This window comes from Camellia sinensis, chromosome 7, assembly GCF_055761805.1.
Source record: "Camellia sinensis isolate YWXY chromosome 7, ASM5576180v1, whole genome shotgun sequence".
In the NCBI taxonomy this organism is placed as follows: Eukaryota; Viridiplantae; Streptophyta; class Magnoliopsida; order Ericales; family Theaceae; genus Camellia; species Camellia sinensis.
In genome coordinates this window covers 175,362,364-175,389,261 of record NC_138967.1, presented here as the reverse complement: position 1 = coordinate 175,389,261, position 26,898 = coordinate 175,362,364, and the positions used below count along the sequence as shown (strand labels likewise).

Below are 26,898 nucleotides of genomic sequence, written 5' to 3'. Positions count from 1 at the left end.
TCTCACTCTCTATCTCTTTATCTTTTTGTCTCTCTCTCTCTCCCTCTCTCTCCCTCTCTCTCCCTTCTCTTTCTCTCTCTATCTCTCTCACCCTCCATTGTGTTCGCGTTGCTCACTCTCTCCCTTCCGTCTTCTCTATTTATTGAGCTCCCTCTCGATTTATCTATCTACTACAAGAAAATATACTTTTAGTGACCACTTTGTCTCTCTCTCGCTCATCACTATGTCTCTGTCTCTCTCATTTATTTGTCTCTCACTCATCTCTCTATCTTTCTCTCACCACCCATCTCCTTTACCACCTTCACCACTACTGCAAACGCCATTCCACTACCACCATTACTACCACTGTCGCCACTTCACCTCTACGACTACCATTACTACTACCATTGCCACCACTCCACTACCACCATTACCACCACTACCACTACTACTACCATTACCTCTCCTTCACCCCTGCCATTCCATCTACTCTATCGCTACCACAACTTCACTACTAATCTCCTTCGCCATCACCACTACCACCACCACCATCATCTCTTATCCACCACCTTCACCACTACTGCCGCTCCCTCTTCTCTACCACAGAAAATTAGTTCATGATTTTTAATAACAAAAAAAAAAAAATGGGCCGCAGAAAAATATTTTTTATTGACCACAGAAAATTAACTTTTATTTTAGTGGAAATATTTTTCATTAAAATATTACCCCTACTTCTACCAAATAAAAAATAATAATATTTTTTTTTCATTAAAATAAAAATAAAACAAATAAATTTTCAATCTTAGTAACTAAAAAAAAAGGAATTTTTTTTTTTAAAAATTCATTAACTACAAAAAAATATATATTTTAACAAAAAATAAAAAATTTTGACGACGGTAACCCTCGTCGCAAAAAAAAAAAAAAAAAAATTAAATGAGGTTATTTTGTTATTTAAATTTCATTTCTGATCCAAAAAAAAAAAAACTTTTTTATTTTTAATTTTTTATTCCCGCCCCTTTTTTTTCGATTCCCTCCCCATCCCCAATCTCAAACCTAGCGTCGTTGTCGGGAGAGGAGTAGCGTCGGAGGAGGAGAAGCAGCGTTGGAGCAGCAGCAGATCTTCCGATGTTGCCTGGCCTCCAAGTCCTACCCTGTCACTCCTTCTCGTTAAAATCTACGGTCTAGATTCTCCAAAGAAGAAGCAGTCGTCGCACACACCATTAAGAAAAGTCTGAAGAAGTAGGGCTTTCTGGTTTTATATATATAGCCCTAAATCGCATCTCTGTGCTGTTTGGTTGGAACAGAGCTCTCTCTCTCTCTCTCTCTCGATTCTGTGTTTTTTGGTCTCCATTTGTACAGGAAATCATGGCCAAAGGTCCTGGTCTTTACACTGAAATTGGCAAGAAAGCACGAGGTTCTCTCTCTCTCTCTCTCTCTCTCCCTCTCTCTCTCTGTGTATACGTGTATGAATCATGTATCCATGTTTCTTGTTGAGTTATTGGTGTGTTGATTGTATATTTTGAGTGATTTAATTGTTTAATTTTAATGCTAGATCTTCTCTACAAGGACTACTAGAGCGACCACAAGTTCACTGTCATAACCTATTCTCCAACTGGAGTTGTGAGTTTTTTGCTCATTTTCCTTTCTCAGATCTTTCCTTTCTCTTTTTATTTGATTATATTATACGTGTTTATGTATGCTATTATTTTCAGTTTATGCTGTATAGATTTGTATTTGTATATTTGTATGTATGTATGAGCATCTGATGCTAATTGTCTCAATGAAGCCAAGTGCATTATTGAATGGGGTGGACCTTTTTCATTTTAAGTGTGATTTTGGTACTTTTGCTTTTTTGTAATTGACTTTTTTAAAAAAGAAAAAGAAAAAGTGAGACCATGAATTTTGATGGGTTTTAAGTGGTGTCTATTAGTATCATCATCTTATATAGTTGGCATTGCGGGCGATTTTTGAAGTATTATTATGCATTGATGCTTAGCCAATATACCTTTTTACCATATGTTTCATGATCTTGAATAGTTCTCTTAAACTTGTATAATTGACAATTGACAATGGGAATTGGTAGCATCATTGCTTGCGCATTTTGTTAGTGGTTTTGGCTTATCTTATTGTCTATGTTACTGGTTTTCTTTCAGTTTGGTTCATTGATTGAATTTGGAAAGAGCTATTAGTTTACGGGTTTTCAATACATTTTAGGCATTAAATAAATTGATGACTATGCTTTTTTTACTTTTGCTAAGATGCTGAATGACAGAGGAATTGTTCAACTTAGAGCCTGTTTGGTTGGGCAACATGAATTATTTTGTTTTTAACTAAAACATTCAAAATCTGCAAGTTCATAGCTGAGTTGGTTCTAAATTTGTTTAGGTTTTGAGCATAATAAATTTTGAATCTTCCAATTCTCAATAATCTGCAAGTTCATATATGAGTAATTCAAAATTTGTCCAATTTTTGAACAAAATAGATTTGTAAAATAAGTATTAGAAGTACTATATACACAATAAATAAATAAATAAATAAATAAAAAGTGAAAATCAAATAAATTTTAGAGTAGTTTTGTAATAGTTTTGCTACTAGGAAAAAGTTTTATTGATATGAGAAATAAGTTGAAGATCACCTGTGTAGGTAATCCAATGGCGACTCTAGTTTTAACATCAAGTATGATACTTTCCATCCCATTGCATTTTCAATTCCATCGTGATTCCCTTAGCATCGCCTTCAATAATTGGAACTCCTAAAAAGATCAACAATTTTCTATCAATCCCTTAAAAAAGATTAAAAATAAAATAAAATTAATGGTCCAAATAAATTTAAATTATTTCCTTCAATTCTTGTGTCTATTCTTGAAGATGATTGACTCTACCTCTGGCCATAATAATTCCATAAAGTGAAAAATAAAATATATATATTTTTGAAGATTAAAGAAACAGAAGTTGTGGAGTGAATTCTGACTTGCTAATGTGCAATAACTTTAGACCAATCCAATTTGATAGGCCATTCTTTTCTCATTTGATTTTCTCCGAAGAATGTAATTGTAAATTGAGAAGTACAATTCTTTCCAAAATCCATGAAAGCATTGGGATAAAAATTAGTTAAACTTCCTTATTTAACTAGTTAAAAATTAGTTAAACTTCCTCATCAAAGATCAAACAGAAATCAAACAAACCTGTGAATTGTGCAGCCACAGTACCAAGAGTCAACTTTGAAAACTTGAGAGATGATAAGATAACTGATCTATATTGTTCGAGAATTGGCTCAACAGAACTTCGAATTAGCTCTGATGCTGCCTATGCCACCATGCGTCAAAAATGAAGTAATTTAAGTAAAAATAAAATAAAATGCTTTCATTATCATCACATTGAACCCAGTAACAAATAAAAGGGTAAACTACCAATATGTCATAATAGTTGTCATTATTAGCATCATCAATGATCTTCATTGATATAGGGTGTGGTCCACATCACATCAAGTTAAATCTATACTAAACATTCAAATTCTAGGAACTTTTCTACGTAAAAATAATTTATGTTAAGCAAGAATTATAACCAAAGCCATAATTGCTGTCATTTATAATTACTCACTTTATGATATATAACTTCATGTAACTATAACATATGGATTGATGTTGGCTCAAATCATTTGGAAAATACACTCCCACATTTTTTTTATATTTTGAATTTTTTTGGAAAATAATAAATTATCACAAAAGAAGAAGAAAATTATGTGAATGTGCTTTGCTTTCTATAACGTTGAAACCATCATATTTCCTGAATGTTATGTTTGGATCATGGATTTAGCTGTACTGGTTTACTGTATGGTGAACTGTTCTGGGTTCTGATTTCACGTAGGCTCTGTTGTTTTGAACTGCCATTCTGGTGTTGCTGCTATTTGAGGTGTTTTGTTTGCCTCAGTTTTGGTGTGGCCTCAACTGTTGGCCTTGTCTGGTTCTGCTAATCCAACTTCTGCTTATTCTGGTTTCCTTATCTATCTGTGTTGTTCTTTGTTTGATTTGTGGGTGGCTGTTCTTTGTTTGATCTGTTATTTGGGGGCTGTTATTTAGATGCCATTGTAGTGCTCTTGTAGTTTGGTTATAAGTTGGAATGTTCATCAGTTTTCCCAAGAAAACATGCATGGAATTCTTTGAAGCCCAAATTCTGTTGTGCCAATATTCTTTTTAAGGATATTTTTTGGCTTATCGGATGCCATTGCCAGTGTTATGTCAAGGCCATGCTTCCATAGCACTTTTTGTTGTCTCAGTAATATCAGATGCCTGCTCTGCATAAGTATTCCTGCTCTGGGTGTTGTGTCTGGTTGTTGGTTGGTCTGTTTTTTTCTTTTTTTCTTTTTTCTCGACTTCCTCATCAAAGATCAAACAGAAATCAAACAAACCTGTGAATTGTGCAGCCACAGTACCAAGAGTCAACTTTTAAAACTTGAGAGATGATAAGATAACTGATCTATATTGTTCAAGAATTGGCTTAGCAGAACTTCGAATTAGCTCTGATGTTGCCTATGCCATCATGTGTCAAAATTGAAGTAATTTAAGTAAAATAAAATAAAATGCTTTCATTATCATCACATTGAATCCAACAACAAATAAAAGGGTAAACTACCAATATGTCCTAATAACCAAAGCCATAGTTGTTGTCATTTATAATTACTCACTTTATGATATATAACTTCATGTAACTATAACATATTGATTGATGTTGGCTCAAATCATTTGGAAAATCCACTCCCACATTTTTATTATATTTTGAATTTTTTTGGAAAATAATAAGCTAGCACAAAAGAAGAAGAAAATTATATGAATGTGCTTTGCTTTCTATAACGTTGAAACCATCATATTTCCTTAATGTTATGTTTGGATCATAGATTTAGCTAGGGATTTGGAAATGGAAAGGGAAAGGGAAAATGTGTGTTGAATGTAATTATAAGAACATTTGTTTATTTAATTTTTTTTTGTATATATTTTTATTTAATTTTTTGTTGAAGTGGTCAAACGGTTGGTTGTGGTACATTTGTTTAAGTGTTTATTTATGTAATGGTTATTGAGACTTTGAACAAAGGTAGTAGACTTTCATCTTTGTTATTGTTTATGCAGTTTGTTAATGTCAAAAGATGTGCAAAATAATATTTTTTCGTACATAGATTCTTTCTTTTCTCCCCACAATCATTAATTTCCTTACGTATTGTCTTCTTTACTAACTCTATTTCAATGTTCTGTTTTTGTTTGTTATAGGTCCTCAATTTCTCCATCTTAACGTAGAAGTAAAGCTATACCTCCTCCATCCCTTCGTCTCTAGCGGTTGCATTAGCAGGTGTGTTTTTTAATTTATTTGCTTTTAATTAATAGCAGGGCACTGGCGGGTGTGCTATTTTATTTATTTGTGCTGTCTTTTTTTATTTATTTGTTTATTTTAATTGATAGCAGGGCACTGGCGGGTGTGCTATTTTATTTATTTGTGCTGTCTTTTTTTATTTATTTGTTTTTTTTAATTGATAGCAGGGCACTGGCGGGTGTGCTACGTTATTTATTTGTGCTGTCTTTTTTTTATTTATTTGTTTATTTTAATTGATAGCAGGGCACTGGCGGGTGTGCTATTTTATTTATTTGTGCTGTCTTTTTTTATTTATTTGTTTATTTTAATTGATAGCAGGGCACTGGCGGGTGTGCTACGTTATTTATTTGTGCTGTCTTTTTTTATTTATTTGTTTATTTTAATTGATAGCAGGGCACTGGCGGGTGTGCTATTTTATGTATTTGTGCTGTCTTTTTTTATTTATTTGTTTATTTTAATTGATAGCAGGGCATTGGTGGGTGTGCTATTGAATTTATTTGTGCTATTGAATTTATTTGTTTATTTTAGAGGGAGATGATGTCACAAGAGAAAGATTGAATTCATTTTTGGTTGAACTCAAATTTGTTGAATGACATGTAAATGTCTGGAAATTCTAAACTGATACTTTTGCTTCCCACCCACGACAAAAATAAACATAATTTTGAGGGACTAGAGAAATGTACATGTTTGAAAAGAAAGAACTCTAGGGCAAATACATCACAAGAGAGTCTGGTTCAAGTAAATTCATTAATTTTGATAGACATTTGAAAATTCTATACTGAGATTTTTGCCTACAGCCACCCATCACAGACGAAGCATGAATCCTCTAGAGTGTTTATTTTATTTTATTTTCAAGTGATTCTACATATATAATAATTGCTTCCAAAATTGTGTTGTAAGTAGTAGAGAGAATAAGGTATGGAGGGGATGTAAAATGAGAAGACAAATTAGTTCCACACTTTTGATATAATTATATTGGTTTCCCTTGAAATTTTAATTTAGATAACAATTAAGCCCTTTTCTGTCAGTAATGAAAATATAATATTCACTTTTTTCTAACTAAAGTGTATATTTATCATTGCTTATTTTAGTGCTTACTTACAATCTATATTAGTTTCGGTCATTTTAACATTATTAGAGATTGGGCATAACGACTCAAAAGATTCAAAAATAAACCTATTGCCTGAGTACCTTATATATAATTGTGTCATTGTACATATCCAAAACTTTGCATTTGTTATAAAAAAAAAAATTTTAAAAAGAAAAAGATAAAAATGTGAGCGAAATGATGAGTTCTTACTATTTCCTTTATTTGATATACAAATTTTGCTTGCATATATAATTACTAAAAGATACTTACATAGATTAAGGTATAAATAAAAGTTGGACAGTGTATAACGTTATACTTGCAGGTGTGTTTTAGAGCAATCCAAATACCTAAAAATTCTCTTATGTGATTTTAGGAATTTTCATTCATTTTATAAGATAATGTTATTCTTTTCGTATTGTTTTTGATGTAGTTATCATGGATCCTTTTGGATGTACCAAATTTGAGCGCAAGCTTGAAGATGACGAAGTTTGTGGGAATAAAGAATAATTAGGTTCCCATGCAAATGACCCTATTCAAAGTTTAACCAAGAATGATGTTCTTGAAATGCAATTCAATTCAGAAGAGGATGCCAATGATTTCTATAATCAATATGCTAAAGTTGTGGGATTTAGCATTAGGAAAGACACGCGAACAATGCAGGCAACAAAGGTTCTTAGTAGAAAATGGGTATGCTCAAGGCAAGGCCAAAGAGCAAAGCAACACTTGGCCCGTATTGATCGAAAAAGAGCTGCCAGGGCATTGACTAGAGTTGGTTGTGATGCTCATTTCCGCATAAGGTACAATCTGGATGTAGGCAAATACATTGTCACTCACTTTAACATGGAACATAACCATCCATTGGCAACTTCACCATGTGTGCCATTTCTTCGGTCGCATAGGTTTGTAAAGATCCCCGACAAAGCTCAAGTAAAGACTTTGCACGATGTTGGTGTCAAGACAAGCCAGATAATGGATTTGTTAGTGCAACAATCTGGGTCTTTCGCGAACGTGGGCTTTATTCACAAGGATTTGCACAATTATATTCAAGCCAAGCGCAAAGTAGAAATGAAGGATGGTGATGCGGAGTGTGCTTTGGCTTACTTATGTGCAAAAGCTGATGCTGACCCTTACTTCTTTTACAAGTATGACAAGGATCAAGAGAATCGGCTTGACAAATTGTTTTGGGCGGATTCAAGGTCTCGCCTAGACTATGCTGCATTTGGTGACGTGTTGGTCTTCGATACAACTTATAAAACGAATGCATATAACAAACCTTTTGTTATTTTCGCCGGGGTCAATAACCATTTTGAAACCACCATATTTGCATGCAGCTTGCTTGTTGATGAGACAATTGCAACATACACATGGATTTTGCAGAAGTTGTTAGAGGCCATGGATAACAAAAGACCGGTGTCAGTGTTGATAGATGGGGATATGGCCATGCGTGAGGCAATACAAAAAGTCTTCCCGAGTGCCAAGCATCGTCTATGTAATTGGCATATGCACAGAAATGCCAAGCGAAATGTTCAAGTTGATGGATTCGAGGGACATTTCAAGCATCTCATGGATCTTGATGCGAATGAGGTTGTATTTGAGGAAGCTTGGAGTAAGATGGTTAGAAAATATGGCCTTCAAAATAACAAGTGGGTATCAGACACCTACAACAACAAAGGCATGTGGGCTCAGTCATATTTGCGTGGTCATTTTTTTGCTGGAATGAAGAGCAGTCAGCGTTGTGAGGGTATGCATGCTTTTTTCAATGAGTGCCTCAAATGAAAACTGAAACTATTCGAATTTGTTAGATGTTTTGACATGGCCCTTTATCGGTTACGGAACAAAGAAGCGGATGCCGAGGCAAAAACTGACAACAGTGATCCTTGTCTTACCACAGCACTTCAGCCTCTAGAGAAACATGCAACAACCATATTTACCAGACGTTTGTTCTTAATGTTCTGTAATGAAATAATTGAGGAAGCATTGTTGATTTTTGATGGAAGGAAAGAGGAGTTCGATCATCGCATATACAAATTTTCAAAGTACACTGAATTTGGTTCCACATGGGAAGTGTCATACCATCCCGCAACTAGCATAATGAAATGTAGTTGCAAAAAGTTTGAGTTCTTTGGACTTCCTTGCAGCCATATGATTTCTGTGATGAAATGTGAACACATGACTGAAATTCCCCCAGGTTGTGTGATGCATCGTTGGACAAAGCAAGCAAGAAAGGTTGGTGAACAACATTGCCAAGCCCAATTCTCTAGCACTCTCACACAGGAGACACGCTTTGAGGTTCTTTGCTCATTTTTTACTGAAATGTGTTACTATGCCTCACAAACATCTGAAGGATTTGAAGAGGCTAGGAATGCATTTTTCACTATGACATGTCGGATGAAGCAGCTTTGCATGGCCAAGGGAACTAATGTTGCTGAAGGAAAAAGTTCACTACCGCCATTTAGGGTTGGGGATCCGAAAGTAGTGAACACGAAGGGGAATACTGCGGGATCCCACATGGCTAAACCTCGAAAGCCAAGGCGAGGCCAATGTTGCAGGTATACATTATATTGTGCTTTGTGTCTTAATTTTTTTATTGTGAGGTAGTCTTGGAATTTTTGTTCTCTTTAATGATTGGTGATTTACTTGACAATGTAGGGTCGTCGGCCACACGAGGAGAACTTGCCCCCAAAACGATCATAAAACGGGACAAGTGGGTAGCAATTTGTTTGAGGAATACGATGATTATGATCCAATTGTTACTCCCACCCCTTTTACACCGAAGCGTCCCAGGAATAATATGAGGCCATGTAAGATCCACCTTGTGAAGAGACGACTTTTTGTCACTAATGTGGATACGTCTGCAGTGCAGTTGAGCAAGGATGTTAATGACTTGCATAGTTGCGATGCACAAGTTGTCCAAAATTCAACGTTCACTGATGCGGATACGTCTCTAGGTGATTACTTTTATGGCATCTTTTCAGTTCAAATTATGTTCATTTTGTTTACATTTGCTTTGCAAATTTTATGTGTGGCTGCTTAATTCTAATTTCTTGATATGCCAAGATAGATTTTAGCTAGAACATTTAGATGTCATAACTGATTATGATGTTTACAACTTGATTATGGAAATAAATAATTTACGAACAGAAAATGACAAAAGAGTGTGTAATGACCAATATATCAAAATTCAATTTGTTATGATTTGAATCATAGATTTCAAGTGAACAAACCTTAACGACAATATAATTTGTTTCTGCAGGTGTTGCTGTGGGTAATAGTTGATATGATCGAGCGGGTGATATTGGAAGCTAAACAAAGATTTTTTTTAAATTTTTTTTTGAGGACTTAAATCTGTTAGTATTTTGTATAAGTACTCTTAAATGATGGTTGATGGATATTTGTTTTGCTGTATGGAAGTTCATATTTTGTATGCACACTTCTTTTTTTCCTTGAAGAAAGAACTTTGTAAGGAATTATCATTCACCAAACGAGGTTATAAGAAATCCTACACTGCCTTGCAATAGTAACTTGCTTTTCAATATTGTTGATCTTCCATCCAGGTTCATCAAAAGACACTTCAAGATGTATATGTGTGTGGTTTTAATATCGTTGATGGATCAATTCTTTAAGATGTATATATGTGTAAGGTTTTAATATAAATTTTAGACCACAGTTGCACTAGCAAAGGCTATAAAGCCATTTTGTTTAGTGTTTTTGCTCATTTTCGAAGCAAATGCACAACAGCAAGTGCATATAGAAAATTGAAGGTCATTATTCGATCGTTTTTTCCCATAAAATATTCTCTTGAAAATGGCCAAACTGTCATTTGGTATCACACACTGTATTGTTCTAATTTATAGAAGTAGCTGCCTCTGCCATTCTTGACAGCAGATTTTGCGAAGTATCTAAATTTACTCTTGACTGGGAATTTGTTAAATGTGTTTTTGTTATCCATATTTTATCTCTTTTACGTTTATTTTAGGTATGGGATACATATAATTATTTTGTGAAGTGATTGAGATAATATAGCCACAGAAAATTAGAGAAGCTTGAATTGTGATATCTTTTTTGGTTCTTGAATTTGTTAAGGAAAGGAAAAAGTTAATTTAAAAAAAAAAATGAGAAGCAAAAATTTCTTACTGGGGTTTGGTTGGGCTGGGTTTAGGGTTGCTAACGAATTGAAATTTATTATTAATATAAGTATTATTATATATTTTAATAATAATTTTGTATTTTTTTAATTTTAATAAGTAAATTAATTTAAATTTAATTCATTTTTAAGTTCGAGTTTGAACTTGGCTCGTTTATGTAATTGAGCGAGCTCGAGTTCAACAAATATTTGACGAGCTGAGCTTGAGTTCGATTTTTGAAGCTCGACTAAAACTTGCTCAAGCTCGAGTTCGACTAATTCTTAATAAACGAACTTAAACATTGAAAATTTTGATTCGGTTCGTTTGCAACCTAGTTGGGTTTCAATGAAGAATGCATAGGAATTTTTCAAAACATTATTTTTCTTGCATGGTTCCTAGAGAAAAATGAATAGACACAAGCTAAAACACTTTGGTATTGTTTTATTTTAATGTATTGTACTCTCGAAAATAGAAAAAACGAAAACGGACAACATTTTTTTTTTTTTTTTTGAAGTATACTTTTTATAAGAAACTTTAATGTTGTTATTTGAATTTTTCAAAACTGTTTTTGCATAATAGTAAAAATGATTAGTTTTATTTTTGAAATCATGAAAAATAAACGCCGCCCAATGTCCTACCCTAACGGTACTATGACGTCACTATGATATTTAGCGACGCTTTTGAAATGCCGTCATAGATATTTATACATTTTAAAAATCCAACCGTTGGGGATGGGATATAGGGACGTTTAAAAAACGCTGCTATAGCCTTTTCTTTTCTTTTTAATTGTGCTAAGCTTGACATTTAAATATAGCGATAGATATTTATACCTGTCATAAACGATTATTAAGAACTAATAATTGATGTATATTAAATTAATAAATAAACTAAAGCTTGAAAGCAAAATTCATGTTCAAATTAAAAAAAAAAAAAAAAAACAATGCATTGCATTGCATACCCAAGAATAGAAACAATTCATGTTCAAATTTTAAATACATCAATTAAAATCAAAGTCGTCTTTGTTCGCTCCCACAACCTTATCCACTATCTTTCCTTCTTTCAGGATCACAAAAGTCGTATAGCCTTTACTTCTATTTCAATTCACCCCTAGCTCTGAGTTCTGCACAAGGTAGCACACTTGAGAATATAATTTTATAACAAAGGTGGAGTTATAAACTCAAAGTTCACGAGTTTAAGAAATGCGATAACGTCATTGATTGTACGAACTTATGAAAAATAAAAAAGAATAGAGCATCACCAGCTTTATATTGCGTGATATCACCAACAATAGGAGCTGAATTATGCTTGTATATCACAAGATCAAGTAACAAGCGAGCCCTATGCAAATAGTCAAACTACATGCCAAAAGTAGTGAGTACGTAAAAACATCACACATTATAAAATTAGTCTTCATAAAACATAAGATACTGATAAGTGGACAGTTGGGTATAAATGTAAGTACCTTGATTACACCCGAAGGCAAAGGTTTCCCTTGCATATATTTGATGACGAAAAGACCACAATCATAGCTATAGGAATGAGTGTAGTTGTAACAATAGAGTCAACGAACTTAGAGATTATAACATTAATGCTTATTTAAAAATCAAGAACGATAATGTAGTGTATTACTTGTTGTCTTGGCGTGGCATGTCTTCCAACCATTGAAATGCAAACGAACTAACATCTTGAACGTAATCTTCTCCATGCGCATATTGAAGCAGCTTATGCAATGATTGTACCTGTTGGTGGTAGGTAGTAAGGTACATAGATCAAGAAACAAAAAAGTGGATACAAGTGGGGTATCATAATGGTTATTCTATTACCAATAATGTAGCTTGATTTTTTCGATCCTCATCGGTGTCAATACATCTGCTGGAGTCGAATAGAAAGGCAACCCGTTTTTCCATGTTTACATTCGAGCACAACCAGTGGTTTTCCTTATGGTTGAAGGGCATGTAAATCTAAAATATAACGTCGAATGTACATGCAAAAAATAAATAAATACATAACATGGATCAAATGTTATTGTGCATGGTAAATTTGGAAATTGGGTAATAGTAGTATTTTATCATGTTACCTCCTCACAAGCATGAAGGGGGCCAGTGTATCTGTAAATTCCAAAATAATCTTCTACTATATCTTCCATTGTGTCATCAGAAGGTTGACACAAAATCTTTTGCTGCATATTCAATTTTAACATATAAATAACTTGTGCCTAAATAAAAAAAGTTTTTAGGTATGGCTAATACTTACCGATACATGGGTCGGAAAGTACCAAACCTTGTGATCCTTATTTGGAAACTTTTTCCTTTGTTTATTTGTCAATTTCACAACAATGAGATTTATAATCTGCAGTGCAAAATATATGAAATTTATGAATAGGCAAAGTAAAGTAACTTGGATGATGGAATGGTAGCAAATAAAATAGGAGAAGGAGAAAAGTCTTACACACGAGGATATCCACTGATATGGTTTCAAGGACCACAATTCCTTCCGCGTGGCAGATTGTGCTTCCACGTAGTGCAGTTTCATCTGTACAAGATATTCCCTAGCACATGGATAACTATGTGAGTTAGAAGGTATAGTACTTCATACATAACAAGTTAAAGGTAGTCAAATTGTACCCTTCTGAAAGAGATTTATCAAATGCATATCGTAGAACGAGATTGTCATAGTCATTTAATGGGTCTGGCAAAGGCACGGATGACTTGTAAAGGTATTGAGAAGAATAGTGCATAAAACAAATCAAGCTTGGTTAGTGTATGTTCATGAAGATGGTTAGTGTATGTTAGCGCAAAATAACCACATATACAAAAGATACTATAATAGTTAGTTCCAAACCTTTGGGATTTCAGGAACAACATTACCCCCAAGTTGATCAAGTAAATTATCAAATAGCTGATACAAGTAAAAGAAAAGTAAGAAACAAACACTATTTGTTACACATATATCAAATATGTTTTGAGACACAATCATTTAGTTTACTTCATCGAGATTGTCATGAATATTATTGTCAACGTTGTTGTCAGTTGACGATGGCTTCAACTGTGGTCTTTTCTTCTTTACATCAAATTTCACAAAAGGTGTACGCAACCACTAACTGGCTTTGCAATTCTGGGTCCCTCGAGTCTGAGGACCACGAACAACACTACATGATGATGACATTGTTACAGCATTCATTTCGACTGCCTTTGTATCGCTCTTTTTTGTGCGCAATCGCCCCTTTTGTGGAATAGAAAGTTGTTCATTATTTAATGCTTTCCCACCAACCAATTTGGCTCGTTTCTTTGCAACTGCCTTTGCATTTGGTGGTGTGAGGATTGGTTTTGTTTTTCTCAAATGCAAAGTTTCCATTGGTTTTTTGTCATTCATATTCCTTATCTCATCCTCATCTACAAACTTCGGGGAATTGGCTGCAACCTTTTCGATACCACTATCATTGAGACCAACCATTTCAATGTCAATTCGATGCTCGTCATGTAGTTTGCTTGGTGGTGTTTTAACATTTCCACCATCAACTGGAATGCGTCGTTCTAACAACTCAAGAATTTGACCAACTTGGTTCTCCATTTTGACCAGTCGCTGCTCCGCAAGTAGTTTGCTTGGTGGTGTTTTAACTTGTTCTCCATCAACTGGCATGTGTTTTTCTAACAACTCAAGAATTTTTTCAACTTGATTCTCCACTTTGGTTAGACGTTTCTCATCCTCATCTTGCCTTGTGTCCTTGTGGCCTTGGACCAAAAGGGCATGAATTTCAATGACTTGTTTCTCAACTTTAGCCAATCGGGAGTCATCATTCTTGTCAATTCTTCCCTGGCTAAGAGTTACTGCATTGGACTTTTCACCAATGTTAGGCAAAACCACCTATTCACAGATATACAATAACTTGTTAATGTCACAGGTGTAATGTAAATTGAGCTATAATTATAAAAAGTCATGTGTTGTAAATATTTACCTCAACATTTAAATATCCTCCCAAAGCTTTAATTTGATTCAAACCCTGCTTAATTTCTGAATTGCCCCAATAGGATAAGCGAGGAATGGAGTTGGAAGTAGCCACCAACTCCCTTTTGCGAGCAAATTGTTCCAAGTAAAATAACTACATGGGAAAAAAAAATAAAAAAAAGAAGTCATTTTAATGTGTGTTAGACAATATACAATAAAAAATAATAGATGAAATAATTACACATCAAGGGGAAGTACCATTAGAAGAAGCAAACAACCGCACATAGCAGACCGCTCTTTGACCTTGGCAATAGCAATGCGGTCGACAAGAAAATCAAGGGTGTGCTTTGCCCAATTGAATTGACTGATGGACTCAACATTTTTAACCATTTTAATGAATGATTGGTGTACGCCTGCCTTTGTGGTGGGGCACAAGAGGGCTCCAATGATGTATAAGACAAATTTCCTTTTAAATTCAGTTCCAGCATCTTTTGTTTCAAGCAGATAAGATTTCAAAGATGTGAACGGAACAAATTTATTCTTCATCGCAAGTTCATCGCATAGGTTTGTAATTTCATCTACGGACTCTGTTAACTTCACAGGTAGACCATTGGAAGGTAATCCCATCAACTCATGAACATCTTCTACGGTGAGAAGCATTCGAAGACCGTGGACATTCAATGAATGAGTTGAAGGATCAAAGTTCTGAACTAACCAATGACACACAAGTCATGATCTATGTGCGTGCACCTAAGGCTTAGGACGCCATGAAACCCCATATCACTCACTGCTTGTTGTTGTGCTTTGTCCAACCTTCTAATAATCTTACAAATTGATGTAAGCTCAATCCAGGTTTGAATTTTTACTTTTGGAGGCTTTTGTTGGACCACAGTTTTTAATTGGGCATATTGTTCAGATTGCAGCTTTCCCATTTGTATATACTTATTTTTTTTTTCTTCAGGAAGTTGATTCCATTTGTCCCCAATATCCTACATTACATGCATAAAATCATATGAACAATTACATACAAGCTTACAAGTACAAAAGGAATACTACAAACAACAAGAATACGTTGCACTTACCTTCACGTCTACTTTCATTTGGGTTTTTTTTAACTCCATTGATTGTTCTTGGCTATAAACATATGAAAATGAATATAAGAATTCGTATAATGGAAAATATATAACTACATACAAATAGATATTAACGAAATACCAAAAGAAAATGAATGGAGTGATCGGGCGCTTTGGAGGATCAGTCGGCTTATCCATTAGGCTTCAATCAGAATTCCTTGTAAAGAAAGACAAGAAAAATAAACTCATAATATCTTTGATTAGGAAAAAAAACAAACAAACAAAAATCTTAAAGGTTATAGTACATTCATCAAATGCACGACATGCACACATGAATGGATTTGTTTTATAATAATGTAGTTAACAAAGACTATGTTTCCAATGTAAAAAGGAAAGACACTAAAAAAAATTCTAATCATAAACAAAAAATGATACCCCAGTAGCTTAGGTCATATTACCATAAAAAATAGATTAAAGAAGTTAATTTTTTTGGACAAAATTTGTAATTTGGTAAGGAAATTTTTTTGTCGCAAAAAGGAGCCAAATATTTTGGCACCATACGAATTGATAATAAAAACGACATTGTTTTTTATTTTATTTTTGGGACTATTGTAGAAAAAAATAAAAAACGATGTCATGGTTATGTATAGCTCCTTTGCTCCTTCAAGTCTCACTTTAGGTGTACAGTCAGAAGGTTGAATATCTTTATTAACTGGTTTTACTTGCTTTGGTTTTAGCTATGCCGTGGTTCACTTTCCCATATTTTATCTTGCTATTTTTTTTTTTATTCTCTGCATGGGTTTGGGGATGGCTTGAACCACATAAAGCACTTGAAAATTATAAATGTTTAGGAAAGCAATTTGTTTTTTAGAATACAAAATACAAGAAATTAGAAAATGGGAGAATGATTTGATACAGTTGTATTCAGTAATATACATACACTAACTAAAGATTTGATGCACTAAGGACCCTTGCATACTGCTATACCCACTGCCACTCACAATTGAATCTTAGGTTGTGAATAGAGCTTCTCTTGTATTAATGCTATGCTTATTATTTGATTTTATTATTTATATTTATTCTGTCATTGATGCTTTAGATTCATAATAAATAATACTAATATATGAGCACTACTACAAAATTGGTTAAAGGTCACAATTTTTAACTTTGACCTTATACTTTTAGTCTTAGTTTTTTTTTAATACAAAAACTGTGATGAATGAGGGTGTGACTGTACAAGATATAATTTAAATATATCACGCAAGATATATCATAAATATTTTGCTTTTTAATATGGCCATCACGCATACCATATAATTTAAATATATTGAAGCATAGAGGACCTTGTAGGAAAAAATATGTACCTGTCGAAGAAGTAGTTCAGCAACAACACAACCAGCAAACCAGAAGTCAATAGCTGTAGTGTACTCCGTCGATCGAAATATAAGCACAGATGTAAGAGGTATTGGCCTCTCCTTTTACCTGCCAAAAATAAGGAATGAAGCATTTCAACCAAAACACAAAACTAAGGGAGAGGGGAAAAAATTAAAAGACATAAACCAACATGTCAAAACTTTAAAAATTCCAAAATGAAGTTGTTATTTGTAAAAGAGTTAATGAGGTGGTGGGAAAATAGCATATATGAAAGGGCATCATTAGTGATGGAAAAATGTAAAATAATTACAATTACACATGAGGGTTTATAGAACTCTAATAAGTATATAGCATATTAATTAGGATACATGTTAGAGTGTAAATCCTTTGGAAATTAGGCCAAATGTTATAATTTGCATATGGTACACATCTCAAAAGGGGTGTAGTAGCATGACCATACATACCACACATAAACCCATATAAACTCTAGCTTGGAATGAATCAATAAATCAAAGACCCCAAAAACAGAAGAACAATAATTTTTTAAAGGCATTTTTATGTTTCATGTATCTTCATGCTCTTGTAGAAAAAGCAATAAACAACAAAGAAGGGGGGGGGGGAAGAAAAGAAAAAGAAAAATAAGAAGTAAATTAATAATTTAGTGTCTTTGAAGTTTGAGGGTTTTGAATGAAAATAGGTGTTTCTCGAATCAAGTAATTTTGATATTTTTTTAATTATTTAATGGAAAATCAAGATGTGTGTATTTGCTAGTTCGATATGCGGTCAGATGTGTTATTTGACATGAATGTTGGAGGTAATCCTATCATCACTCTATTTCAATCCAGATGATTTTTTATTTTTTTATATTTTCTTTATTAATTTGCTTGTGTTTATCATTATTACTTACCTTCTATTGAAGCAAAAAAAAAAAAAAAAAAAAAAAAAAAAAAAAAAAAGAAGCCAAGGATGGTTGCTAATCCTGCTAGGAAGAGTGGGAGTAACTAAGTTGGAAGTGGGAGGGGTTTATCGAAGGTCATTATCTTTTGTTGTGCTTTTTGTTGCTCTTTCTTTCCTTATGGTCACCTTGGAGGATTAAGCTATCTCTCTCTCTCTCTCTCTCTCTCTACTTGGGTGATAAAAAAAATAAATTAGACCATGTAATGCCAAAGGGATGGCAATGAGGGGAAGTAATGAAGGCGGCCGTGGTGGAGGTGGCAATGATGGGTTGACTAGGGATTTCTTACGTCTTAGAACAATCTCTCATAGGGGGTTTCCAAACATGGCTGGGCTTGATCATATGATAGTAGTTATGACTAATATGGTATTGGTTATGATATAAAATCATATAAGTTCATAACTAAATGTATGGCACATCTAAATGTACCATAGCATCACCCGTGATGTGATGAGAAACCTCCATTTAATGATTGTTATCGATAAAAAATTGCAACGTCTAGTGAAATTGAAAGTTTAACCCCTGAAAAAACAGTAATCACTATTATCCACCTGTAATTCATTAATTGCAGAGTCTAGAAAGAGGAGCACGTAAACCGATAAGATTCTCTGTGCTGCAAATTCTCTTTCTCGCATCGCAGCAGCTTTTTTTTGGGTTTCACTTTTTGGTGCCTCTGTTTTTTTACTGGGTTTGGAGCCAATTCTTGTCGGTTGGCTCTTCTCTTCTCTTTTGGTTAATAAAAAGAATAAAACCAAACCAAACACACCACACAATTCATATATATATATATATATATATATATACTAACACTAGTGTATCAATTCAATTCAAGCCCACTTCTTATTTCTGTAGAAGACTATTGTTTTATCAATACTGGGTTTGGGTTTTGAAAGCTTGTTTATATCGAAATACTCATCTGGGTTTTATTCTCTATCAATAAAACAATTTATTCTCTATCAAATTTCCCAATATATTCCTTGTAATTTAATTAAATTAATTATTATTATTATTATTATTTTTTTTGGGTTTCTCTGTTATTTACATATAATTCTTAGAATTTCAATGGTATGGTATGTTTAACAGAGGTGCATAATGGCCAATGGGAGATTAGGACAATGGTTGCAAATGCTTGTTTGTGTACAAATATTGCTCAAAACAGAAGGCTTCTATGTTGGCATAACTTATGTTCAGAATGCTGTTGCAAAAGGAGCAGGTTAAAATCTTCTTCATAATAAGCCAATTTAAATTTTTTTTACAATCTTGACTATAATGTGTTTGGGATTCTGATATTGTGCAGTTTGTTTGGATGGGTCTCCCCCGGCTTACCATCTTGATAAGGGGTTTGGAGCAGGAATTAACAATTGGTTGGTTCATTTTGAGGTTGGTCCTTCATTTACCATTTTGTTTTACAATACAAAAATGATTTGTTTGTTGTTAAGAAGATGATTGAAAAGAAAAATAAGAATTGTAAAATCATATAAGATACCCAATTTTCTGCAGTTTTATTGGAAATTGAATTGAGAACTGATTTTGATTTTTTTAAAATGCCAATTGGATGTTAATGAGTGAATAATGATTAATTAACCAACGAATCATTTTTACTATTCAAATTTTGATGCCAAAACTGGGCTTCATGTGCATAAGACATTTCATCAGGTAAATTATCGTATCAACGCATTCCTTGGATACGACCTCCATTTTTACAAAACTAGCATGTATGGAGAAGTAGTAAGTACAATTATAGTATAATCTCAATTACCAAGGTATTCATGTAGTTAAATAAACTATAATTTTAATCATAGATGTATAGCACAAAGTTTAAGACATACTATTGAGGTGTACCAAAATGCCAATACAAGAAAACTATATCAAGCTCAACAGTAACATTTTTGTAGTAGTAACTTGGGAACAAGCATCCATTAATCAAGCTTTAGAGAGAGAGAGAGAGAGAGAGAGAGAGAGATTATTATATGCTCACTTTCACCTATATGTAGCATGGAGAAAGGCTTTATTTCATAGTTTTTTAGAACATAGTCATTGATCAAATTGGTAAAAGAAAGCGAAGCCAGTAAAATACCTTCAGAAGATCAAAAACCTTTTCACATATATACTTTTGCTGAACACTTGCACCACGTTGTTGTAATTTGTCAGGGTGAACACATAGAGTGGCTTTCCTGTAAGCTTTCTTAACAGCCGCAGAAGTTATAACTTCAGCCAAGGGAATTCGCTGCCAACCACTATCAGGCCCAAGGATCTGTGGATGATGAAAATGTAATTTAGAGCACAAGTAAATGGAAAATTACAGAAAAAGGAATCAGTCAGTGTAACCAAGCAAGGATGAGGATCAATATTGTAATACTGAACTATGTTGATCTCGATCATCTATTGAACTACACATATGAACAAGGAAGAGAAATGAAAGACTCTGATTGCATCTATTAGCAGATAATAATTGATATATTGATGCAGAATATGGACCTTGGTCAGGCCACATCTCCATGTATTAGTTTTCAAGGGCAGGATATTCAAAAAATATTCTGTGCCAGCAGCAAAATCCTCACTCTGGCCAATAGTTCAATGCAGATGAAGTAGCATGAGAAAGAGTAATTTCATTTCGTTCTATGCCTTCTTCATACTAACATACACTACAAGAAATTACAGCTTTGGCGACTAATTTTTCCGACTAAACTCAATTTAGTCGCCAAAGGGGTATACATTAGCTACTAAAAATTTTTTGGTCGCCAATGGTACACACGTTAGCTACCAAACATTATTTGGTCGCCAAATAAAGACGTATTAGCTACTAAACTGTTTTGGTCGGTAAATGTGACCTACTTCGCTACTAATGTGGAAATTTATTCAAGTAGGCTTCCATTGCCCTCCCATATGATTTGTTCTTTCCTACTTAATCTTATCCAAATCTCAAAACTATTTTTTCTGGTGCAGTGATTGATTCATCTATGTAGTTAAACTCAACCATTTATCAAAGCATTGGCATTTATCAAATCTCCATGTATTAATTCTTCTGGTTGCCCAGCAAAAATCGATCACTTTCTTGAGTATGTTTAGATTAGACAAGAAAGTGATCGCTTTTTGCTGGGCAATCGGAAGAATTAAGCACTTGGGAATATATAGCAACTAAATTGATAGGATTCCTACTGGCATGGCTTGTAGCTAAAAAAATTGACACTAACTTTACAAAGACTTCTACCCAAAATTATATTTTCACTTTTTATTTAAGTACATGTCATAGCTAAAAACACTTTAATAGCTCCTAATGCACTGAATGCTGTATAAATGCAAATGAAACACACAATGCATGGTTATGTGAAAGAAGGATTAAGGTTAATAGTAAAGTTTATATACATTAATAATTAAAGTTGAAATTTGTTTTACGAATAATAATTAAAAAGTTCAAGTATGATGCAGTGATAACTGGTGGATTTGGGTGAAATGTATCATTTTGTATTATAGATGTAGATATATAGATTGGACAGCAACAAGACCTATAAATTGGGAGAAATTTTATTTTGCTCCATGAGCAAATCCAATAATTTGAAGTTGATTGGATAAAATAGTGAATCCTACAGTGTAGAATAAGCCATTTGTATTGTCTCTTCGAAAGAGTTACAAAAGTAATTGGCGCTAAATGATAAAATCTTGAGAATAAATTTATTAGTTGTCAGTACTGTATTTTATTAGTTTTTTTTTTTAAAGAAAGAATTTTATCTCTATACTTGATGCTCATTGTTTTTTAGTTGATTAGATTCATGGAATTGAAACATCATGGAACTTCTTGTGTTCTATTGTTTTGATTAACAGGGGGAGGTTTTGTGATGAGGAAATGACAATGTGTGATGGGACTAACTCATTTTGGTGTGGAAATGGAGGGACTTGCGAGGAGATAGTGCAGGGTGAGAGTTATAAATGCCAGTGCCAAACAGGGCATAGTGGAGAGCACTGTGAGCTTGCAGGGGCACCATGTGGTGACATTTTCTGTTTCCATGGAGGTGCATGTTTGGTTGAGAATGATGTCTGTGACTGTCCCACTGATTAGAAAGGAAGCATTAATTGCTCTCTCCCAACCACAACCCAAACAGGTCCTTGTTTCTCTACCTTCTCTATCATTTGTTGCGAATTTAATTTTTTTAAGTTGTGTTTGAATTTTAAATTTTGAAAAGATTTGAGAAGAAAATAGAAAAGAGAAAAGAAATTTAAAACTTATATTTAATTGGCATTTCACTTTTTTATTTTTTCACTACACAACAATTTTCAAGATTCTTGTGTTTTGAGATTTTTACGAAATTATTCAAAAGATTAAGGACTAAAAAATACTACTGATATAAAATAAATCACATAATGATATACAGATACTCACATGTTTATGGATCTCACACAAAATGGGAGCCACAAACATGCGAGTGTCTATCCATCATGCATTAGTAACGTTTTTAAAATTAGAACGAAAATGTATGTTATTATTATATATTAAAATGTTATGATTTGTTTTTCATGGACATTAATTACAAACCATTGCAGATTCTACAACAAATTCAATTGGGTTGCACCAAGAAGAAAGCAACAGTGATGTAAATGTAAGTATATATGAGGCATACATAAACATACCATGAATTTGCAAGAAATAAAAGGATTTGTGCAAAGATTTGTAAATGAAAAGAAAAAAAAAATCTTCACAAAAAGAAAAAAAAGAAAAAAAAAGGGATTTGTGAATGAAATAGAGGATGAATTTTTTCACAAAAATCTCTTCCTTATTATTTTCTCTCAACAAATTGCTTCACAAATTCAAAATCCAAAAATAGTCCAAAATGCACAAAGACGCCAAAGAGATAACTAAAGCATGCACAAAAGATTTGCCATGACTACCAAAAAAACTTCAATATTGTCGAAATTTTAAAATTGACAATAATATTTTTTAATTTATTTATTTATTTATTGTCAGACTCTTCCATCATACCTTTGATTTCAACACACTCACGCACATCTTCTGTGTGTGTGTGTGTGTGGCTAACGAGAAAGCAGAGGAAAATACAAAAGAAAGGAAAATTGAAAACCCCAACCCATAAAACACCATAAAATCTGCAAAAATCTGCAAACCGTATAACTCAATAAGCATTCAAGATTCAATAAAATCTGCACACACCATAATAACTCAAAAATAAAATCTGCACACACTAAAATCTGCACACACCATAATAAAATCTGCACACAATAAAATCTGCACACACGGGTAATCCAAATCCAAACCGTATAACTCAAACCATATAACTCAAAAACACAAAAACAGAGCAAGGAAGACAGATGGCAGACACAGGGTATGGGGGAGACAGAGAGTAGATACTGATATAAACACAGACAAATCATCCATATGGCGGGAACACCCATTGATCTAAACCATCCATAAAAATTAATATCAGATATTCATTCTTCAGTTCTGAAATCAAAGTGGCACAGCTATTGGATATAGATTTTAATTTTCATTGAGAACCAAACTTAATATCAGATATTCAATAAGGGTTAGGGTTTTCAAATCAAAAGCCCTAATGTAAATGAAGTTTAGAGTTAGAAACAAACCTGAGCCACAGAAAATATCTCTTGGAAATATTCGATTTGAATGGAAGAAACTCTAGTTCTTGACGTCAAGAGAGTGAGAGGTTACACTGAGAAAGTGGTGGTCTCGACGCCAACGGGGCTGGTGGTCTTCGGCAATGGCTGAAGCTCCAGCTATGGTGGAAGAGAGGAGGGAGGAGAAGAGAAGAGCAAGAGCAAGAGCACGACCCAGAGAGGGAGGCCAACTGGCTTCGGGACTGTTGGACTTCTGACTTTGCTCTGTTTGGTAACCGGGTACACCGGTTGCCTAATTTAAGAGAAAAATTATTTAATAACTTAGTTATGACCTGGTTATGAAGTAATATGGTATAAGTAAATAATTGAATATAACTAAGTTATGAGTTAATATAGTGATAGTTATGACTAATATGGTATATGTTATGATATAAAATCATATAAGTTCATAACTAAATGTATGGTACACCAAAATGTACCATAGCATCACCCTTCATAACTGGCTCTTTTCCGCATCCCACGACGCCTCTGCAACGAGCGTTGATTTGGGTTCGAAAGGCTGATCGTAAACCATATAACTTTCCCGAATTGTATCAAGAACCGAACCTTTCGCTCATCCTCAGAGCACTGAATCGAGACCATGGACATCACGCGAGGCAAATACTCAATACCGTCAACAAGAACAGTGCAAGAATTGCACTCGTTCTTGTACTTTAAAACGCCATCGATTCGACTCTGTGATGAACAGAACGTTCTTGGCGGCAAAGAAAGAGATTGATCAATTGGAAAATTAATCCCACTATCACACCCATTACCAGAGTCTCCTGAGTACTTGTAATTACTGGTTTCAGAGAAGCCCAAGATCCACACAGGTTTGAAGTAATTCAAATCAGTTGAAGAGCTCAAACTCTCCAAACTTCCAGAAATCAAGCTATCAACTATGGTGGGATTCATGACATAGTTGAGCTTCAAAACTGCATGGAAATTGAGATTTTTTGCTGAACCCACCATGCAAATCTTCCCAGATTTCGAAAGATCGGCCATAGCGAGAGTAGTAATAATCGTTTGTGGATTGGAAGTGAAGGTAGGCTTTGATTTTGTTAACTCCATTTGTATTGGTTTTGAAGATGTGTTTGGTGGGTTCGAATGAGATATATTTGTGGGGATTGAAAGAGAATTGAGAGAAGCTGGTGGTGGAGGTGAGAAGTCCATCGCCGCCGTGGAAGTAGCTGAGGAGTGATTGGAGACGGGGATAGATTGTGTAGTGAGGAAAAGTTGGGGTTGATTCAGGGACAGTTGAAGAGCAGTGATCAGAGTAAGAGAGTGATGGTGGGGTTGAAGAAGAGATTGGAGTTGCAGAGAAGATGGTGAAGAGAGAGAGAAGCAAGAAAGATTGAAGAGACATAGCTGCAAATTTCTTCATTTCAAAAAGAAGATGAAGATAATGAAAGAAATGAGTTCACTTGATGTTGTGGAGAATGTAGGACTTTACAATAATGTGTGATCATTTGGTCAATTTCAGTATAGTCATGACGGATAAAGATGAGATTTTGAAAGTAAAAATTAAATGTAACGGTAATATTAGGTTAGAAATAATATGCAAAATTATTATTTAATAGTAAAATATTATATAAAATGACATTACTTAAATATAATGCATTATATCACTGTTATTATTGAAAAAAATAATTATGATTTTGGATTTGACGAGTTTTGAAGTAGATCGACTTCAGTAAATTGAATGGTTGATCAATCTATTTCAAATTAATTTTATTTTTTCAAATATATGTATTTATATGTCATATGTGTACACATCTAAGTATTTTCTTAGAATTAATTAAATTTCAGTTGAGTAATTAAATAATAATTATAGATAAAAAATTAAATTAATTACATTTCAGTTGAATAATTAAATAATAATTATAGATAAATAAACATACACCATACAAGAAACTTGCATTTCATAAATTGAAATAAAAAAATTAATTAATTAAATTCCACTACCCCCCTTATTTGAGATTTTTTTTTTTTTTTTTGGGGTGACACATTGACTTTTCAACATCTCTATTTCTTGGAAGTCACGAACTTCAACATACCATAATGAAATTATTATCTAATAATAAGATATCACGGTCTTATTTCAATGTAATTATTTTATTTAACACAATATATTATATTTTTATGATAGAATATAATTATATATTGATATAATGTGTTAATATTATTGTACTAAATTTTTTTTTGCAAGTTAATCGGGTTTTGAAATAGATTCATTTTAATTATTTAAATTTTTTTTTTTTGCAAGTTAATCGGGTTTTGAAATAGATTCATTTTAATTATTTAAATTGTTTATTTTAAAGTAGATTTATTTTAAATTAGTTTTATTTTCACAAGTATATGTTATATATGTAGCCATCTATGCAGGTCCGGCCTTGAGATTTTCGGGGCCTAAAGTCAATAATCAATTAATAAATTTTTGAGGTCCTTCACATTTTTTTTTTCATTGAATGAAAAAAAATGAAAAAAAAATGAAGATAAAAAACAAAATTTGTGTCAAAATTACAAAAAATACTTAGTATTACATTACAACAATTAATAAGTGTCATTTGATCCTCGCTCTCCTTACAATTTTAGAAGCAAATAAATTAATCATACTTGCATAATCTATTTTTTTGCAAAATCATTTTCAATGAATAACAATGCTAATTATTTTAAATGGGTCTTTCAATTTTTTAATAGGTCAATTTATTTTAAGTTAGTTTGGGTCTTCCTTAATTTTTTTTAGATTTAAAATATACCTAACATATTACAATAAACTATAATAGGAGGACCTTTTTTGGGTCTATTTAGTGGATTACAATGTTAATTTTTTTGAATGGGCCTTTTAATTTTTTAATGGATCAATCTATTTTAAAGTTAATTTGTATTTTCTCTTTAATTTTTTTTAACTTAAAACATACCTAATATATTACACTATACCATAATAAAAGGGATCCTTTTTTTAGGTCTATTTTGAGGGGCCCTAGGCCATGCCTTATTGGCCAATGCCCAGGGCCGGCACTGCATCTATGTGTTTTTTTAGGTATAATTCAGTGTGTTTGGTTTGAGTTTTTTAGATTAAGTTTTTTGAAAATTGACTTTTTTGGTTTTCGTGTTTTTTTGTTTTTAGTGAATATTTTTTAAATTTTAAACATTTTTTTTTACTTTTTTAGATGCACCTTACTTAGATATATCTAAAAAGTAAAAAAATTGTGAAAAAATATTTTAAAAATTAATAAATACATAAAAATACAAAAAATGTACTGAATTCTTGTATTTTTTTATATTTTTGGTATTTAGCGAATTTTGAAAAGATTTTTTTTACAATTTTTTTACTTTTTAGGTGTATTTATGTTATGTGTGCCTACAAAGTAAA

General features: G+C 33.1%; 4 protein-coding genes and 1 long non-coding RNA gene across 6 annotated transcripts; 3 read left to right on the top strand and 2 right to left on the bottom strand.

Annotated features, from left to right (window-relative positions):
* Nucleotides 1–1,007: 1,007 nt before the first annotated feature.
* Nucleotides 1,008–6,251, top strand: LOC145795460 (uncharacterized). Its single transcript, XR_014336452.1, has 3 exons — nucleotides 1,008–1,393; nucleotides 1,532–1,599; nucleotides 5,240–6,251. It is a non-coding gene; the product is annotated as an uncharacterized LOC145795460 (long non-coding RNA).
* A 689-nt stretch (nucleotides 6,252–6,940) lies between these two features.
* On the top strand, nucleotides 6,941–9,928 carry LOC145795459 (protein FAR1-RELATED SEQUENCE 9-like). The gene is made up of 3 exons (XM_082879917.1): nucleotides 6,941–8,978; nucleotides 9,079–9,377; nucleotides 9,683–9,928. The coding sequence occupies exons 1-3, from the start codon at nucleotides 8,242–8,244 to the stop codon at nucleotides 9,703–9,705; spliced, it is 1,059 nt and encodes a 352-aa protein (XP_082736043.1). The 5' UTR covers nucleotides 6,941–8,241; the 3' UTR covers nucleotides 9,706–9,928.
* Nucleotides 6,994–8,205, top strand: LOC114292636 (protein FAR1-RELATED SEQUENCE 5-like). Its single transcript, XM_028236637.2, has one exon. It carries the CDS (start codon nucleotides 6,994–6,996, stop codon nucleotides 8,203–8,205), a length of 1,212 nt encoding a protein of 403 aa, XP_028092438.2.
* A 1,549-nt stretch (nucleotides 9,929–11,477) lies between the features above and the next one.
* On the bottom strand, nucleotides 11,478–13,222 carry LOC145795462 (ubiquitin-like-specific protease ESD4). Of its 2 annotated transcripts, XM_082879921.1 has the most exons (8): nucleotides 13,002–13,222; nucleotides 12,807–12,902; nucleotides 12,631–12,732; nucleotides 12,377–12,514; nucleotides 12,183–12,292; nucleotides 12,016–12,082; nucleotides 11,812–11,908; nucleotides 11,478–11,673 (listed from the first exon to the last, which is right to left on the bottom strand). In XM_082879921.1, exons 1-8 carry the CDS (start codon nucleotides 13,083–13,085, stop codon nucleotides 11,645–11,647), a joined length of 723 nt encoding a protein of 240 aa, XP_082736047.1. In that variant the 5' UTR covers nucleotides 13,086–13,222; the 3' UTR covers nucleotides 11,478–11,644. The 2 variants fall into 2 exon arrangements, 1 of the variants encoding a protein (XP_082736047.1); XR_014336453.1 differs by having other exon boundaries at nucleotides 11,622–11,673; nucleotides 11,812–12,082.
* On the bottom strand, nucleotides 13,178–24,954 carry LOC114292637 (uncharacterized). The gene is made up of 9 exons (XM_082879919.1): nucleotides 23,963–24,954; nucleotides 23,493–23,775; nucleotides 19,978–20,154; nucleotides 16,936–17,053; nucleotides 15,714–15,788; nucleotides 15,581–15,632; nucleotides 14,757–15,487; nucleotides 14,509–14,652; nucleotides 13,178–14,417 (listed from the first exon to the last, which is right to left on the bottom strand). Exons 7-9 carry the CDS (start codon nucleotides 15,156–15,158, stop codon nucleotides 13,650–13,652), a joined length of 1,314 nt encoding a protein of 437 aa, XP_082736045.1. The 5' UTR covers nucleotides 15,159–15,487; nucleotides 15,581–15,632; nucleotides 15,714–15,788; nucleotides 16,936–17,053; nucleotides 19,978–20,154; nucleotides 23,493–23,775; nucleotides 23,963–24,954; the 3' UTR covers nucleotides 13,178–13,649.
* Between the last annotated feature and the right edge of the window lie 1,944 nt (nucleotides 24,955–26,898).

Coding starts and splice junctions, on each gene's coding strand:
- LOC114292636 (XM_028236637.2), top strand. CDS start 6,994: ATGCAATTCAATTCAGAAGAGGATGCCAATGATTTCTATAATCAATAT.
- LOC145795459 (XM_082879917.1), top strand. CDS start 8,242: ATGGCCCTTTATCGGTTACGGAACAAAGAAGCGGATGCCGAGGCAAAA. Junction 8,979..9,078: donor AGGCGAGGCCAATGTTGCAG/GTATACATTATA, acceptor TTGACAATGTAG/GGTCGTCGGCCACACGAGGA. Junction 9,378..9,682: donor TGATGCGGATACGTCTCTAG/GTGATTACTTTT, acceptor TTGTTTCTGCAG/GTGTTGCTGTGGGTAATAGT.
- LOC145795462 (XM_082879921.1), bottom strand. CDS start 13,085: ATGAAACTGCACTACGTGGAAGCACAATCTGCCACGCGGAAGGAATTG. Junction 12,733..12,806: donor ACTTTCCGACCCATGTATCG/GTAAGTATTAGC, acceptor TTGAATATGCAG/CAAAAGATTTTGTGTCAACC. Junction 12,083..12,182: donor ATGCCACGCCAAGACAACAA/GTAATACACTAC, acceptor TCATTCCTATAG/CTATGATTGTGGTCTTTTCG.
- LOC114292637 (XM_082879919.1), bottom strand. CDS start 15,158: ATGCTTCTCACCGTAGAAGATGTTCATGAGTTGATGGGATTACCTTCC. Junction 14,653..14,756: donor GTTGTTTGCTTCTTCTAATG/GTACTTCCCCTT, acceptor TTTCCCATGTAG/TTATTTTACTTGGAACAATT. Junction 14,418..14,508: donor GAGGATATTTAAATGTTGAG/GTAAATATTTAC, acceptor ATCTGTGAATAG/GTGGTTTTGCCTAACATTGG.